General features: G+C 33.9%; 1 protein-coding gene across 5 annotated transcripts in view; it reads right to left on the bottom strand.

Annotated features, from left to right (window-relative positions):
- Positions 1-959: 959 nt before the first annotated feature.
- Positions 960-19,431, bottom strand: part of LOC144965184 (uncharacterized) — a 32,622-nt gene continuing 14,150 nt past the window's right edge. For all 5 annotated transcript variants that reach the window (XM_078900250.1, XM_078900251.1, XM_078900254.1 and 2 more), the window contains exons 3-10: positions 19,320-19,431; positions 16,908-17,085; positions 15,437-15,627; positions 8,858-8,935; positions 7,246-7,284; positions 6,467-6,542; positions 4,299-4,437; positions 960-1,831 (exon numbers count right to left, since the gene is read on the bottom strand). The exon at positions 19,320-19,431 is cut by the window's right edge and continues 113 nt beyond it. In XM_078900250.1, coding sequence (XP_078756376.1) covers positions 962-1,831; positions 4,299-4,437; positions 6,467-6,542; positions 7,246-7,284; positions 8,858-8,935; positions 15,437-15,627; positions 16,908-17,085; positions 19,320-19,431 — 1,683 coding nt within the window. In that variant the 3' untranslated portion in view covers positions 960-961. The remainder of the gene's footprint in view (positions 1,832-4,298; positions 4,438-6,466; positions 6,543-7,245; positions 7,285-8,857; positions 8,936-15,436; positions 15,628-16,907; positions 17,086-19,319) is intronic.

Raw genomic sequence — 19,431 nt, 5'->3', positions numbered from 1 at the left:
TTTGGAGACTAAATTCGGCTGTGATTGGAGGCTGAATTTTATATATTAAAAATTTTAAATAAATAAATATACATTTTAAAAATACATAACAAAATAAATTAAATGTCCTATATTCACCCCATGGAGGAAATTTGTTCTTTAAGGTCTATTCCAAGGGAAATTGAAATAACCCAGGCGTCAGCCGCAGTGCAGCGCCGCAAACTAAGCTAGGGCGAGGTGACTTGCTCAAGGTAACACACCGCAAGGGGTATTCGAACTCGGTTCCTTTCGGATATGAAGTAAAGAACGTACCGCTGAACCTCGCTGCCCCAATATATGTAATTTAATATGAAGTCGGGGCTGTTTGCAAATGAATAACTTGCAATTATTTTCCTCATTTACGCATATTCTTTTATTTCTAAAAAATATTGTAATAATGTAATGTAATGTAAAATTGTAATGTAATTTGTTAGATTTTAACTCTCAATTTTCAGCGTCTGAATCCGCCCGACATAATACCAGAGTGAGACGATTAGTCATGAAACATCTCAGACAACAATAGATACATATTCATATACAAAAAGTGACTTAGGGTGCCAATGGCAGTATACATAAAGTGAGATTTTTATATAGCGCAATATCCACATAAAGCGCTGAATGCTCTTTACAAGGGGCCCCGGGCCAAAAGTAACAATAAATGTGTATGATGAACCATGACGCTTATGAACTATTGCAATATTTCATACAATCCAGATATTCATTTTCTACCAGAATATGGTGAGTGAATGTGAATGAAGAGCTTTTTTACCCAATGACTCAAATTAGCACCGATATTAACAAGACTCTGAAAGAGCCCCAGTGTCATAACACTTGACTATAAAGCCGCACAATATGAATGTAGTCCACGACGACAGAAATTGTTTTGGCTTTGATAATGAGTTGGGGTTTTTTCAAATAGATGTGACATAATATGCCTTTGATTTTATTTATTTTCAAATTTTTGTATTCCATTTCGAACAATGCCTGACGTTTGAAGTCTTTCTTTTAGAAGGAAGGGTTCTTGTGAGCTTTTCATTTCTGGATCATTATCTGACGATTTATTGTTGATATCTGTTCGAAGCTTTGTTTTTTTCTCAGGAGTATTTCGTCGAAAGTTTCTGTCATTTTGTATATTCGACACTTTTCGAAGTCCTACATCCTTTGTTTTGGAAGATGCTTTATCTTTTCTGTCATCGTGTTTTGATAACAATCCCTCCTTTATTTGATCGACTCTAGACATGTGAGAGTGTGAAGGCGATTTATACCTCGTGCTTTGTGGACTCGGTCTCGTTCGATCAGTCAGCATTGATTTCTTGGTTTCAGATTGCTTGTTTTCTTGACTTTTGATTGGAGCTTTTGAGTCTGTCAGTACCACTCTTCCGCCATCACGAGTCGGATGTATTTCGATTTGTTCGTAAGCTGAATTGTCGTCACATAAACTCGTCTCCTGCAAATTGCTATCTAAATTAACAACGAACACTTTGGGTTCTGCAGTAGAATGTGAATTAACATTTTTTCCAATCTTATGTTTATTTTTCGGGCTCCAAGAAAATTTTGGTTTGTTGACAAAACTTTTAGTTCTTATACTACTTGATTGCTTATATTTCTTTGCTTCGCCCGGAGAGTTTGGCATATCCTTATTATCATAGACCGCGGTTCTTTCTATGTTGGAATTCTGAGATTGACAATCAGCCCATTCCGTGGAGTCTGCAGAAGACCTTGACCCCTTCTTGAAGTCAATGAACTGCTCCACCTCAGCATAGGCAGGGGATGCTGGAGTCATCCTCATATCATAAGGGAGAGCATCAGCAACCTGAAAGAAATATCAGCTTATATTTAAGAATAGCAAAACGATAAAGATATTATTTATTATCATTATCATAAATTTGGTTAAAATCCGTATATGAGTGCAATTTTCAGATGTTTCGGATATGTTTGAGAATTTAATGAGAGTGAGAGAGATATATCGATAAATATACAAATAGTATCTGATTTGTAAAATGATGAGGAGGATGATGTTGATGACAATGATGATGATGATGATGATGATAATGATGATGATGATGATAACGATGATGATGATGATGATGATGATGATGATGATGATGATGATGATGATGAAGATGATGATGATGATGATGATGATGATGATGATGATGATGATGATGATGATGATGATGATGATGATGATGATTATGATGATTGTTACGAACGATTTTCTTTCATTGAGTGATTTTTTTATCAGTCGCCAGCGCCTTATTCAAAACCACTTCAAAATTTAGTGGACAACAATATTTGCGAAGGGAAATTAACACTTTGAGTTAAAACACTCAGAACATGGACAGTTTTATTCTACAGTTTAGCTAATGTAAACATACACTCTTCAAACCCATTGTATAACGGAACGCGAGACCTGACCACTCATTTTCCGCCTTAGGCTTATTCATCTGTTCAATGGCCTGTCCATTGACTATCTCCTGCTAATTGTCCTTTCCAAACAAGACTTCATATGTGTTTAAGCTCTCAGGTGCTCGTCTCGTTCAAGAGTAGCTAAAATTGCAATTAATGTTCTAGCTCTCCGTTATTTCCCTACCCAGTGGTTAATCAAAAGCATCTGAATTTCATTGGCGATCTAAATAAGAACGTTCTTTCTGATTGGCTATCCCCATAATTTGTTTGGCCTCATTAAAAAAAAAAAAATATCTCAGAACAGACACACACACACACACTCACACACACACACACACACACACACACACACACACACACTAAGAATCGGACCAATTCTGAAACTTCAAACTTGTAAAAAGTTCAACTATCTCTCTGTTGAAGGTAAAATTATTACTGGTTAACTTATTCAAAGTAGAACGAGATATTACTGTGAATTAATGCTAAACCTACCATTACTATTATAATTTGTGTATATTTTATTTTGTGCTTTGTTCGTAAGTTGAAATACTTGTACAAAACTATATCTATGTGTATATTATACTATAGTTAACATTTGTTTATGATCTATGCTATTATTTCATTTATATTCAATATGTATATTGCATGATGGTTGTACTCTACTGCCAATCCACGGCCACACATCATAATCACAATTATAAGTTATAAACCATAAAATACAAGGGACATAACCCCGTTAAATTATCATCATGTAAGATAGCTCAACTGTCAGTTGATGTTTGATACCAATGCAATAACTGCAACCATTATCATGGAGTTATTGCTTCTCCTTTCCTTTGGTCGGCAAATAAAAGCTATTATGATGTGTCGTTCAAGGACGACCCGGTGGCGAAAGATAAACTAGATTTGGCTCTAAGACCTTTTTCTTTGAACTCTTAATTGAAGGTCCTTGCCCAGTCCGTGCCCAATCCCTGCCTCCCAGTCCTTACTTAGCACCCATTCCCTGATGTCAGTCATCGCCGACACCAGAACCTTCCTGTCAGCCCATAACTACAACACACTGTTGTGAAGTCAAGAAAACCCTGGAGCCAGGAGCCAACTGTTGAACTAGCTGATACTGCCTCGTCATTTGACCAATCAAGCAAGCCGACTGGATTAAAGATAAGCCAACCGGGCTTATACCATTTTCAAATGTATTTTCCACTGACACAAATGATTAAGAATAAATAAATCAATAAATAAATACATAAATAATAAATTAGATCCACTCAATTAGAGCTATTCTTCCTGAGATTAAATGAATACAGGGATAACAATTAGATTGTCAAATATATATCATCCATAACTTTCATTCTACTTTCCACTTATTCTCTCTATCCTTTCCTGTAACAATCTTATTAAACTTTATGTTTAGAATTGTTATTATTGTATTGGGCGTTACAATTGTCTTGACTCACGTGTTATTAATACAATGAGCTATAAGGGACCCTAAGGCTATTCTTAATCACTCCTAGATTAAACCTGAGCCGTTTGTGGTGTAGGTTGAGTGGCGCAGTTTGTAACAAGAGCAATAGCGCGCATACTAGTTCGCATCCAAACCATTGAGCATATCGTTTGGACTCAAGCCCATAATAAAACCACAAACACTGCCACAGTGATGAAGATAATGATGATGATGAAGATAATTGTTGTTGTTGTAGTAGTAGTAGTAGTAGAAGTAGTAGTAGTAGTAGTAGTAGTAGTAGTAGTAGTAGTAGTAGTAGTAGTAGTAGTAGTAGTAGTAGTAGTAGTAAAAGTACAGCACAAAGTCTATAAAGCACCAGAGTAAAGTTTTGCCCCATGAGCTGTGAGAACATATTTTCATGACCGACCTCAAAATACTCATCAGCAAGTTCGGGCCGAGGTTTTTCATTGGTCTCTAGTGATGAGATGTAGTCGTAGTGTGGTTGCAGAGTCGTACTTGGTTCACAGTACACGTGATCTGAGACCGTCATTCTCATGAGGCGACATCTGGGAAGAAATGATAAGAAAAACGTTGACATTTACTAAAGGTGAATTCAAGCTCGTGAGAAGAAAATAATAGCAACGCTTTGTACTTAATCCAAGAAAAGCACAAAAGTCTATCCCAAATTACTTCCGGCCAGGTCTTATAAATACGAAACCCAAGTCGTGCCCAATCACCTGAAATTCTAGATTTATATTCCTCACTTGCTTATTCATCAGTCATAGAGTAATTAATTAGGAGTGTTAGATTTGTCAAAAAGTACTTTTCAATAAATCAGTGTCCTATCCAAGATAAAACTAAAAAGATGGGGTTATAAGATACAAGGCAGTGTAAAAAGATGAGTGCAAAATACACATCAGCTAAAAAAAGAAAAATCAGCCTTCGCCGAAGAACTTTTCTACCTGCTTTGTCTGAATCACTTCTTTTCAAAATTATTTTTTTCGTAGCTCTGTTTACTGCATAATTATCACTTTTTTATTTTAAAAGTAGAACAGCATTGTTACGGCTCGTTAAACGTTACAGACGTCGGAATAAAATCGGATCTCAGTGCCTTGTAACTTATTTGGGGGCAGAAGGTTCAAGGCAGGATCAATTAAGATTTGAAATCTCAGGCTTGAATATTTTGACAAGATAAGGGGATCATTTTTAGTTATTAGTTTATGGATTTTTTTCTGACCAAAATGAAAACAAAATAGCGCTTTGTTAATTTGCGTTGTACTGCCTCTGCCGATTTATGAAAGCAAGCAGCATAGAAGCCATTATCTGATCTGGTAGAGCACAACTTAAAAACAAAGCGGCGGGTCTCGCTCCCGGGTGTGGTCGAGGATTTTCCAATTTAAAAAAAACAAACAAAGTCTGTCAACGTATCAGTGATTAGGTTGCTAGGTCTGTTAGATTATGGCAGACTGATGTAATAGTTTACTTCTTCACGATACAGATACGTGGATAAACGTTGGTTCTATGAGCCTTTTGACTCGAAAGGATTATATTGGATTAGGAAGCGAGAATAATTTTTTAATGGAAAAAACTAGGGTGCTAATTCAAAACGAAACACATAAGAAGCATTCGAAAATTTACAAGCCACAATGAATAGATCTTAAATAAACATTTGGTAATTTTGATGAAAAAGCCTCTATTGGATAAAAAACGGTGCCGGTAATAGTTATACCAAAGTCATTCAACAATCACAATATCAACCGTTTCCAAATTTTTCGTCTTGTTTCGGTAGAAGCCCATATAATGATGATGTGTACGGTCAAACAAAATCAGACACTCCACCGAATAGACTTTACCATGAAAAGGGATGACGGTGTTTGTGGAATAAAACGGCAGGGAGAGGAAAATTACATTTCATTGACAAGTCAACAACAAAAGGGAAGGCATGAAAGTGTGACCATTGTCAGAACCAAAAATTATTCCAAAATTTGTTTCATTTGATCCCAAACGGTCTTCAGCTTTTCAAAAAGACGACGCAACTTCTCAGACTAGAAGCACCCAAGTTTTAATTAAGAGAAAATGACATTCGATTTGTTTCCAAAGATGACTGGCCTCTCAATGAGTCCTGATTTAAACCCAATGGACTGCAGCATTTGATCAATGCTATGATGTCCATCATGGTTTCTGATGGTCATACACCTATTTACAAATACGCAGAGTTATGAGAGTCAATTCAAAATGCATGGGATCAAATCACTGCTCAAAACATTAGATGCACAATTGGATCATGAAGAAAAATGAATACGTAGAGAGAGAGTCATTAAGCAAAAATCGACAGTTCACATTAAATGGAGAATTACTACCCAAATCCCCGATGTGGAAAATTTGCGGTGTGGTTATTCAAATAATTGAGGAATTAAAATTGTTCAACATAATTTCCTGATAAATATCAACAAACGGATTTCATTGTAGTAAAAATTAAGATTTGCATCATTTATAGTCTGACGGGTAGAGGTTTCTGAACTCTTCCAGGTTTTTTCTCGCATCCGATATATTAAATCTATGTTTCCGCATAAATTATAAAATGTTCATCCCTACCTGATGCAGACAATGACGAGGACTATAATGAGTGTTCCTGACAGGCTGCTGATCACTGACAGCAGGATGATAAGAACTGGAAAAAATACAGAAAATAAATACATATTATGGAATGTTCAGTGAAGGGGTTAGGGACCGAGGGTAGAGGGGGAGGGGGGGGAGGGGGATTCTCAAGAATTCTGATGCTCAATTGATTGCACATTTACGGATTTATTATTATCTTTCCTTCGGGACATTTCGATTCTTTGTATTTTGCAAACAACGTTTGAATGTCTTTGTTATTTTGGAAACCCTTATCTATAAAACATTCCATTCATGAGCCAAGCAATTACAGCACAGTCAGTGCAGTTCCAAGTTAATTTCACAATATGTGACACCAATAAAATGTCGACTCTTTTAGTTTTTGTACTTTAACTATAGATGTTACGACAAAAAAATTAAATTGATCATTAACAAATTATCTTTTCATTGTTTTAACTAATAACTCAAGAGTGTCAAAATATCATTTAAAATTACACGTAGATTCACTCTTTTGGGACCCAGTTTGATTCAATTCCAATCTAAATTAAGTATCTCACAATTTTCACTTTGAGAACATAAACAGCGATGCAACTTCAAGTGAATTCCGGGTCACGTTGTTGCTTCTATAGTAAAAATGAATAAGATGGTTAACAAATAATGAACTAGTCGTGATTTAAAATGGGTTCATTTTCACTATGGAAGTGATCGTATGCTTCCATTTCCAACTCTGATGTAATCTAAAGCATGCGATTACTCACGCTGTGTATCTGTTTCCTTTGTAACCATTTCAGACTTTTCTGGGGAAAAAATTAAAGTATAGGTTGTCATAAACCTGGCATTTTAAGTAGGTTTAAGTTTATCTTTATGTAGCGTCGGTCCCCTGTCTATAAACAAAAATAAAATAGAAGAATTGACTGAAGTATAAACTTCAAGTATTTTGAAAGATTCCCTACCCAAGAATAGTTATGTTGTAATCTTTTTAAAAGCATATTCATTGTTTCTCGACATGGACAAATATAAATAGGGGGCAGCGTGGCTCAACGGTCTGGTCTTTGCTTCGTACCCAAAAGGTACCGAATTCGACTACCCGCCGCGTTGTGTGGTCTTCAGGAAGTCACCTCGTTTAGCACTTTTGCGCTGCTGCAATGCGGCTGACGCCTGGGTTATTCCAGTCTTCCCTTGGAATAGACCCTAAAAGCGAACATCTCCTTAAGGATGAAAAAAATCTTTTTTTTTTTTGTGTTTATTCGTGTTATTTTACTTATAAATCTAATTATATTTCAATGGACTTCGTATAAAACGTTTGCGGTTCATACGGGTTAAATAAAAGGTATTTTGCAGTACACATCTTATTAATTTGCGAGCGTTTATTTCGTCCAGAAATCAAATGTTTTATTAAACGCGAGTTTGAACATACTAAATTTCCCTGTATCTCGAATTGTGGAAACAATGTTATGAAAAAATATTCTCATCTCTCGTAAATACGAATGGAGATAACTGCACCATGTGATAGATATTTAGAATTGTTGTATACCGTCCTTGATTAACTTTTATCATTAGACTATTAAGAGTAGAGATTTGTGCAGATCAATACGATACACTTTTAGGTTTTTAATATCCTCATTGCTCTTAATAACTAAAAACGCCTAAAATAAGCTACCAGAAATCTATGGTATAGGACAAAATTTCATTGCAGACGTAATACGTCGCCTGATTTGATGTTTACACTTTTCCACAATTTGCCATTGGCAATGAAGTAACCAGAAAAATAATATCTATTTATATCTGAGTTGAGTGGTGTAATAATAACGTGTGTTAAGTGCCCTGACTTATTTTTGATCCCCAAACTTCACTTGACTTTGTAACTCCGCGTACCTACTTAATTTATGTGGTGTGCTCATGACGATGGTAATGATAATGATGATGATGATGATGATGATGATGATGATGATGATGAAAAATAATAATAATAATAATAATAATAATAATAATAATAATAATAATAATAATAATAATAATAATAATAATAATAATAATAGTATTAGTAGTAGTACTCGTAGTATAGTAGTAGTAGTAGTAGTAGTAGTAGTAGTAGTAGTAGTAGTGTAGTTAGTAGTAGTAGTAGTAGTAGTAGTAGTAGTAGTAGTAGTAGTAGTAGTAGTAGTAGTAGTAGTAGTAGTAGTAGTAGTAGTAGTAGTAGTAGTAGTAGTAGTAGTAGTAGTATTAGTAGTAATAATAATAATAATAATATATTAATAATAATAATAATAATAATAATAATAATAATAATAATAATAATAATAATAATAATAATAATAATAATAATAATAATAATAATAATAATAATAATAATAATATAGTTTCTTCTACCTGCGTTGGTGGAAGGAATCCACCCAGAGCATGTCAGACCAGAGGTTGTTATTTTGGATGTCTGCTTTATTGGTAGGACTGGAAAGAGAGCAAAATACAAAATAGTTCAGTAAATGTATGCTCAATGACAGTAATAGTAAGATTTGGTGGCTTTTCTTACTTGAGGTAGGTTATAGCATTTTGTTTGGTGATGTTCATTTGAATCCGCATAAAGTCAACACTCTTAAAGTCAACCTTTGCTTAAAGTCAACACTTCTTCTTGTTTCCAAATTTTTGTGTTCTTTATCTACATACATGTTCGATTGATGATGGATACTTTATAGTTTTGAGGTGTTAGTTTTATCAGGAATCTGCTGATTTAACATTAAAACCTAATGGTTTGTTTGCGTGTCACAAGTGAAATAGCATTTATTATTCCCAGTCAAGGTGATGTCTGACCCTTCTGTCCACCCGGCAGTGATTGGGTAGCTGGGTCTATTACCCAGTTAACTGCCGTACTATGAAAAGACACGTGTTTAAAAATTTCCTTCAAATATCAATCAGTTTAAATGGCCCTCATCTTGACAAAAACTCTAACACCTGGGACCTGCAAGGTCTCAGATTTTGAGTTTTTGTCAAGATGAGGGTCATTAAAATCAATAGATTTTTTTTGTCTGGCCAAATTTTTAAACATGTGTCTTTCTAGAGAACGACAGTTAACTGGTTAAATGTGATCCACCGTGTCAAACAGGTATTGTGTTAGGTGGAGTCGATGCTAAAAAGTGAATACAATGTTAAAGTAGTCTGAAATGTGAAATTGAGGGTGGGGAATGGGGGGGGGGGGGGGGGTTGCATTTATTCTCTCTATCTCATTAAATAATTTTGACCATAAATTCAATTTTGAGCATCAATGTCACTTCAACATAATGCCTTATTGAGATGAAAGGGTCACTAATCTGGTGGAAAGAATTTTTATATGGACTAACATTCTATCAATGGGTAGCAAGCAATAAGGGTTACTGTCATTTTACGCTACAGAAATCGTGATAGATTCTGGTTTCATCTCCCCTGTGACAATCTTGTCTAACTCAGATGTTTCTGCCTCCTGTGGTGGCATAAAAAAAAACAAGCATAAACATTTCGTGACACTCATCATATACGTGTTTCCTAATAGGGTATTTTTTAATAGGAAACCTGATCGAATATTGACCAATCAATGTCCATTTGAAACTGAATAGAAAATCTAGTCTTGTCGCATATTAATATCAAACATTAAATGTATGTGGAAATCTTGAAAAATAAACAAATGTTCCTTAACACCTGGAAACTATAACAATGCTGAGTCTATACGCTAAAAATTTCATGCACAAGGCTACGAAATATAATCATAATTTCTATTCCAACCTTTGTAATTTAGGCGTCATTCCAGTAATTTTCAAAGGATATAGATACAATCCATTGATGAGGCTAAGATCATTTTGCTCTGAACCAGATTGTATACAATGAAGACCGTCTTCTGACCTAAACCGCTACACTTCTTAATATAAGTGGCCTTAAGTGGTTGCTTTTTGCACGTCAGGAAATGTTCATGATAAGTTTATTATGTAAATAACAGACTTTTCGGACACCAGCAATGAAATAAATATGATTTTTTCCAAGCTTTGTTTATTGCAGATTCTTGTTGTGTATTATGATTATGACGAGACGTTTTTGGTGAGTTTACTCCCATGGCTAAAACATTTCCTTAAACGACAAAAGTTTTATTCTCTCTAAAGTCAGAGACTATAAATTAAAAGTTTCAGTAATGAAAAACACGGAGTTAAATAGACGTTACGGTTTATTCCTTCAAAAAGGGATTTTGATCAGGGAGAGCTTGAAATTTTAATTTTCAATCGTATGTTTTGCTGAAAAAGGGAAGGGGGGGGGTGGGGGTAGGGGGAAGAGGGGTGGTTTAAGTGGGGAAGAAGGGGGGGAGGGGGGGGGGGAAATCCTTAGTTTTTCATCACCTGTTTTTTTTTTTGTTTTTTTTTTTCACTGATATTTAACAATCATTTTCTTTGTTTTCAACTTTATATATATATATATATATATATATATATATATATATATATATATATGAGTGTTGGTGGGTACTTGTAGGTACGAAGTGCTCGATAATGTTGGTTAGAGCTAATATATTATATAAGCCAACAAATATGTCCAATTAACAATTACGTTTCCTATCAATGAATCAGCGAACAAGATAGACAATGTGTTATGTGGGTTGGGCTTCAGGATCCCACATTATTATTATTATCATCATCATCATCATCATCATCATCATCATCATTATTATTATTATTATTATTATTATTATTATTAATATTATTATTATTATTATTATTATTATTTATTATTATTATTATTATTATTATTATTATTATTATTATTATTATTATTATTATTATTATACTATTATTATTATTATTATTATTATTATTATTATTATTATTATTATTATTATTATCGTTTGACAGAAAAGTGGGATTGATATGGACAAACTCGGTGAGAGGAGTGACGTATGATACTTATTTTAATGACTTTACTGTTAATGTATCATTTTAGTTGATATGCCCTTAATGCCTGTCAGATTATTTTCAAATTATTATCATATTTATGATTGTTATCATCACCGTCGTGATCACCATATTCACCATCACCACCACAACCACCACCACCATCATCATCATAATCATCATCATTGTCATCATCATCATCATCATCATCATCATCATCATCATCATCATCATTATCATCATCAACAACAACAACAACAACGTCATAATCACATAATATAAGCGTTAATATAATATTATGTTCACCCTCGGTTTCATGACGGGGCTGGCGGAGGTTTCATGAGTGCAGAAAGAAATTTGAGGAATAGGTTATTTATTTGTTATATTATGTCAGTAACCAAACGCAGAAGCTGCAGCTGCCTAGACAGGCTAATATTTTGGGATGATTTCATTTTGTTCTTTGTAGTTTTACTTCTGGTCTTTGTATCATAAACTAAATAGTAGATTATTCTTCCTTGTTGGTTGTTATTACAATGTAATATGTTTAAATTGAAAAAAAAAAATAACAACAAGTAAACAGTATGACAAATACGTTTAAATATGTAATGATTTCAGGATGTAAAATGTGAAGTGAAGTGTCTTTCAGTGCTATTTAAAGTAGTGAATCATCCTATTGAAAAAAAATCTTTCCTACTTAGGTCAAATTGTCAAAATGCAGGATGGAGTAAAATGATTTAAGATGATCTATTGTTAGTGCACTGATTTCAAGTGCAATACATTTTATAGGGAAAAAAAAACAATACATCATATATTGTGAATTCTTATTTTCCTTCATTTTTAAAAGTAAGACAATACAAAGCTAAAAGTAAGTCTTTGATTTATCTATCTTGTGCGCCTAAGTGGTTTAGGGGTATGACACTCAACTTTGGATCGTAAGGTCCAGGGTTCAAGTCCCGCTCTGAGCGGCGCATAATGAGTCCATGGAAAAGGCTCTTTACTCACCGTACACCTGGTCGTTATCAGCATTGTCTGTGATCGAAACAATTGTAATATCGCCTCACGAGTGTCATGTATCGTCTTATATTTTAAATGTTGCTGTTGGCTAATAACTCCTTGTAAATCGCTTCGAGCAGGTTTAGTGGATATTGCCCGATAAGAATGCTCTTATCTTCCCCTTTTTAAAGAAAGTAAAGTGACCACTTAGCTTGATGTCTAAGAAAACGAGATGTATTCAGATCAAAATGGTTGCTGTTATTCGTGTGTTCAATTCAAATATTGTGTCTGAATTCAATTAAAAAGTATGTCTGAATCAATTAAAAAGTGTGTCTGAATTCAATTCAAATAATGTGTCAGAATTCAATAAAAAATTGAGTCTAAATTCAATTCAAATAGTGTGTCTGAATTCATTCAAATAGTGTGTGTGAAGTAATTTCAAATAATGTGTCGGAACTCAGTTCTGATTCATTTCAAATAATATCTGAAAAAAAATCAAATATTGTCTCTGAATTTAAGCAGAGACAATGCTGTCAATGACTCTATACTTAAAATCATAACCTACAATGTAGAAGTCACATGATGATGAGACAAAACACGTTGCCCTAAACGGTTACTTGGTCTACTTCTAATCATGAATTATGTGACAGATCGTCTCGAAACGGTATTATGTCGGGAGGAATCGGACCTCTGAAAGTAAATTTAGAGTTAAAAGAATAATAGGTTGGAAATTTGGGTTGGTTGCAATGTGAGAAAGTATCGTTATTCTCCACTGTTACGAATATAAATCTCATCTCTTAAGTTCTATATTATGCGTATCTGTACATGCAATCGCAATCTCAACATATACCGCTTTGAGACGATAAGTCATAAATAAGTTAAAAACAAAGAAACTATGACCTAGTTGCAAGTCCATTATGATTAATGGAGGGGGGGGGGGGGGATGGAGGGGAGTCACTGATAAATAGGCTATTAAACCTCAACCAATGATGCGTTCTTGACCAGATAATAAGGTTTTGAACAAAAGTATCTCTTAGGTCAATGGCCTGGTAAACAATTTATTTTAAATCGTCAAACAAGTTCTTGACACTCTACTCAAATTAAAGTACTACCATGCTCTGAAATTATAAAAAACCACACATTTTAAAATGTTGGCCAGAAATATTGTCTTCAATATCGATCGATTAAAATAACCCTTATCTCATCGAAAACATCGAATCTAAAACGTTTTTCAAGTCGCATATTTGAGAGTCTTTGCCAAGATGGGAGTCATTTTAATCGATCAATATTTGAAGGACGAGTTTTCTGGACAAATATTTTAATGTGTTTTTCAGAATAAGACAGAGCCTGCATGCATGCTTAATAGGCTTGAACAGTCGTGACGTAATGACGCATAGTAACTTAGTAAATGGTTCCAAACGATCGGAACAATGGCGGATTCCTTATGAAATAATTCTCCGACGAGCATAAAAGTGTATCCAGAGGAGAAAAACATTATAAATCTGATCATGTTTTGACTTTTATGCATTATGATCATATGACACGTGAAAAGCATGAAGAATAAAAAGTGCCGATGGGAACGAAAGATATATTATTCCATACTTTTCATGTTCTTTGGTGTTTGGACAACATAAACAATACGACTCGGTTGCCAAATAGGCATGGTCAAATTTAGCAATGAACAATAAAATCTAGGACTAGGATTTAGAATTATATTTTTTAAGAAGGACAAATTATCAACATGAAAATATAATTCTAAATCTTAGCCCTAGACTCTATTGTTTATTTAGCATTTGACTATGCCTATTTGGCAACCATTGTTGTATTGTTTGGTGGTTATCGCAGTGTTTGCGACATCACTTGTGATAACGACGTCAAAATGGACTGATGACTGATCAAGAGAGATATCAATCAAAACTTTGATAACTGACATGATTATAATTCTATAAGGTTGGTCTTCATGACATAACTTTAAAACTAGGACTACACATATTATTGTCTATAACTGAGTTTATTATAGTTTAGGAATAGGAATAGATATATACATATAATGTGCAAAGGTAACATGGCATTTTTATACGCTGAAGTACTATGTGTTAGAATTAGGAATGTTGGACTTAATAAGTGTATTATTTAAAAGCAGACAGTGAATAACCTTGCTTCTGTTTAAAGTAAATTCTAGACAAATTAATATAAAAATGACATACAGTATAGCATTGTACGGGTAGATAATAATGGCAAAAGATGATGAAAAGGAAGATAAATGACATCGCTTTTGACGATGATAAAAAAGACAACTTGGGGTTAATAACGACGACAACGATGGGGGTGGTGATAATGATGATGTTTATATCGAGGTCTGTATAACAGTTTTTAAAATTATATATATATATATATATATATATATATATATATATATATATATATATATGTATATATATACATATATATATATGTATATATATATATATATATATATATATATATATATATATATATATATACTATCAATATGCAGTCAGTCTTAACTGAAATGAGTCGTCACGTATTGAGCCAGATAGATATCGTCAAGAGGCGGTGTTGGGTCAAGATAATGAATGTAACTAATTCATCACGAACTTTTAGATAATATGACTGCCCCTCTTGGGGTTTCCATCACTTGAATCTTATTTCATAATCACATTATGACAGTAATTAACGTTAACTTAAAAGATAGTTTGAGCATGGGATTTTTCTGCTCGTTGGACCATATCTGAGTAGAGTACAGATACTACTACTACTACTACTACTACTACTACTACTACTACTACTACTACTACTACTGCTACTACTACTACTACTACTACTACTACTACTACTACTACTACTACTACTACTACTTCTACTACTACTACTACTACTACTACTACTACTAATACTACCACCACCACCACCACTACTACTACTACTACTACTACTACTACTACTACTACTACTACTACTACTACCACTGCTGCTGCTACTACTACTGAGTGTTTTGGTGTCTAATAATTTCGCTAATTAGTAATATTACCTCGAAATTCCAACCAAAATCTTAAAGGATAGACTTTGGCAGAGGGAGAAAGTTCGATGTTGACTTTGCCACATCTGGCGACACTCGTCTCATTGTCACGATCACAAAGGAGCCTTGGGACCTGGTTTATCATGACGTCACAATTCATCCCCGACACCTTCAGACCGCCATCACACTGGTCCCGTGGTCCACTGTGGAAAGATGATGATGATGATGATAATGATGATGATGATGATGATGATGATGATGATAACAATGGTGATGATGATGATGATGATGAGAATGATGATGATGATGATGATGATGATGATGATGATGATGATGATGATGATGATGATGATAATAAATGTCATAAGAGGCACACTTCTATTTTTTTTACTTCTGTCTGTTAATTTATGCATTAAGACGTCATTGAAAATGTTTTGTTTTGTTTGCGGTGTTCCATTGTCTCCCTTCGACAGTTGCATCTAAGTGAATTTGGCCTCCATTTCAAAACAAAAAGATAGGGTAGAATGACGTAATTGTATACATCAGAGACAAACCCATTTTAAACAAAAATTGTGAATTTTGAGGGATATTACGCCTGAATCGATATGATATAGGAACTATATAGTTTACAGTAATATACATGAATTGAATCATAACACTGTCTTGCTGAAAGTTTTTCATGACGTCAATGCGTATATTTTTGATTATTGTCTAATCTTTAAATATTAAAAACTATTGATTGGTATCCTTTGGATATGACTATTTAAATTGACAATGCTTTTCACAGGTCCAGCAAACCAACTTATTTTTAGTGGACAAACGAAAAAATACAAAACACGTCTCTACCAAGATTCGAAACCAGTCAGTTTGCTTTTGAGTACTCTACAAATTGTTCTATTGATAATAAATGAAACATTTATAAAGCACAAACTTCCACTCAAAGGTACTCAGGGCGCTATATCTACATGTAAACAAGAAAAACACACAAGGCATTTAGAAATTAGAGATGACAACCAATGCACACATTAAGATATTTAACAAACTAAAAGGCACGGGGGAAAAAGGTCCGTTTTCAGATTCTTTTAAAAAATATCAAATAAAGGGCTGGATCTAGTATAAAAGTTATGCTATCCCATAACAGAGGGGTACGAAATTCGAGAAGTCCTAGGTTTGAGAGTTTTTTGTCAAGATGAGGATCATTTAAACCAATCGATATTTGAAGGACGAGTTTTTTGGCCAAATTTTTAAATACGAGTTTTTCCAGAGTACGAACTGGTTAAACTTTTTTTTTTAATTGAGTAAAAATAAATCTTTGCATTGAGAAGGGTGGGTTTAAATCCTTACGCTTCAAAAGACATAAATTCCCTATACCAATTCTGTTAAAAATTTTGACTTGAGTCCCATTTTCCTAATCAAGATATGTCCGACATAATACCAAATTACCAGGCAACACGGTGGGTGATATACTATTATAACAACTTACCTCGTACTGATGTCGTGAAGCTTTAGGACCACCAAGGAATCGTTGGGAGGTTTAATCCGCCACCTACAAGGTCTGTGGTGAGGTAGCGTGTTTGGATAGTTAGGGCTTTGGATGAACCCATGCTCCGCCGGAATGTTAAATACCTTGCCTTTACACGTACTTGTGAAGACGTTCTTGGCTGTACATGGAGATTAAGAATAAGAGGTAATTCAGTGGCGAAAACAGTAATAATAGTAGAGTCACAGCCTTGTGAAAAAAAAAGCTCGAGTTGTTTCACAATCGTGTAAAAGCTTATTTTCTTCACAGTTGGCAATATTGATATCTTTGAAAAACATTTGGTCGATTGGAATTCCAATTTGACCACTTGAAGGTCAATCAGAGGTCACTAAAATTTAAATGAGGTCAACTATATTTAACAATTAATTACTCGTAAAATATCAATATTTTATGACATCTTTAAGAACATAATAACTTTATTATATGTTAAACAAATCACAGGTACACTTTTCTTAATAATAACCTTTGATTTGTACGAGTTTTTGCCCTTGATTTGATTTTAGATGAATAAAAATATTCCTCTTTTTAAAATAGCAAGCGAACCGCACTAAATTTTATACTACTCAAATAATAAAGTTTACTCTTTTGGATGTCAGCACCAAGCGTATAAAGTTACTAGGAAATCAAACAATATTATTTCAATGAGTTATCACCCATTATAGTAGTGTCACTGAATCGTGCAAAGACTCGAGTTGTTTCACCTTTTGTCTTCAAATTTGGTAAAATTGATATCTTAGGAACAATTTTGGTCGATTGGATTTCAATTCGATTTCTTGAAGGTCATCCAGAGGTCAATCAAGCTCAAGGTCAGCTATTTTAAACATGTAATTACTTGCAAATTATCGATATTTTATAACATCTTTAAGAACATAATTTGTTGTTCGAGGACCCGAGGAATCAAAGAGTTAAATTTTCAAATTATTTCTCTCATTTTCTCAATGATTTCTTTCATGCGACTGCTGTACCTGTTCACAACTTTAATTGTATTAAGATATTTCTTAGAGTTTTGGAAGTATGTAATTTTTTAAGGACACAGTTTTGAACTAGATAAGATTGATTTTCAACCCATTGGGGGACAATTACTGAAAAACAAATCATATGTACACTTTTTTTAAAAATAGTGCCTTCGATTTGTACGAGTTATTGCCTTTGATTTGATTTTCAGATGAATAAAAATATTCCGCTTTATAAAATAACTTTCAAATAACACTTCATCTTCTACTACTCAAATAATAAAGTTTACTGTTTTGGATGTCAGTAACAAGCAAATAAAGTTAAAAGCAGAATATACAATATTTGAGATATCGCTCATTATGGTAGAGTCACTCAGTGAAAGAAATATACCAAACTTGTGTAAACTTAAAATGGCATTAACTTAGAACAATATCTATTTTTTTGTTTTCAAATTCTTTTACGAGAGGTACAAAGCCAGCAGTCTCACTGAGCATGTCAAATCCTGCACTTTGTGAAGCACTGTTGTAATTTCTTTTTGAAGACAACTCTTTGATCTGCCATGTTGTCATTTTAGATTTGAGTGAGTATAGTGAGATATAGTGATTAACGCTCTCCTTACCGACCATCTTTCAGAAATTCCCCAAAAGCATCATATCATCCAACATAAAAATTGGGTTTTAAACTCGAACTTAAAAGGAAGAGGTAAATACTGGACACAATTATTGTTCAGTAAAACACGTACAACAGAGCAATAAGTTATCATAATTGTAACCAAAAAAAATGTCTTCAAATTATGTGATATACAAAAGAAATCTGAGAAAAATGTTGGTTGTGTCTTAACGAATGTGATGATTTTCCTGCAGTTGGTATAAGGTACAGATTAAAGAGTTTTTACCGGCAACCAACAGCGGGAATATAACAACATTCGAGCCACAGGTGGAAAGCTGAGTATCGTATCGTACTAAACCACAGAGATGCATCAGCTAACCAGATCTAAAGTAAAACCACCATAGTTTAAGGGAAAATGGAATGACGTTTTAATCAAATTACTACCCGTTTGATTTTCACAAGTCACAGGGATGCTAGGTTAAAAACATGTTTCGCTCAGTTGAAGATGACTCCTTCCAAATTACTGTGCGTAAATAAATATTTAACAAAATATCGTTTGGATATGTCATTGTAAAAAAGGGGGTGATTCCACTTTAATGTGTATTTTAAAAAGGATTCATTTAACATAGTAATTTTTATTTTAAAATTTTCAAGTTGTCAATGACTAATTCAAAATAGCACTTGCTTAACTTTTAATGTTTGTTGTAGGGTTTTGAAAATAGTCATCGTTTCATTGTTTATGGAATAATTTTATAACATGATTTATAATATTATGTGTCACTCAACACTTACCATCCTCACATACGTAACGGATGTAGAGTGTCGCATTGGTACTATTCGAGCAAACTGTATTGGGGTCACAAGATTCACGACCCATGCAAATACTCTTCATGGCGGCCAGTGC

This window comes from Berghia stephanieae, chromosome 2 (genome assembly GCF_034508935.2).
Source record: "Berghia stephanieae isolate SIO BIC M18660-M18661 chromosome 2, UCSD_Bste_1.3, whole genome shotgun sequence".
In the NCBI taxonomy this organism is placed as follows: Eukaryota; Metazoa; Mollusca; class Gastropoda; order Nudibranchia; family Aeolidiidae; genus Berghia; species Berghia stephanieae.
The sequence above is the reverse complement of the archived record's forward strand: the minus strand, read 5'-3'. Positions and strand labels throughout refer to the sequence as shown.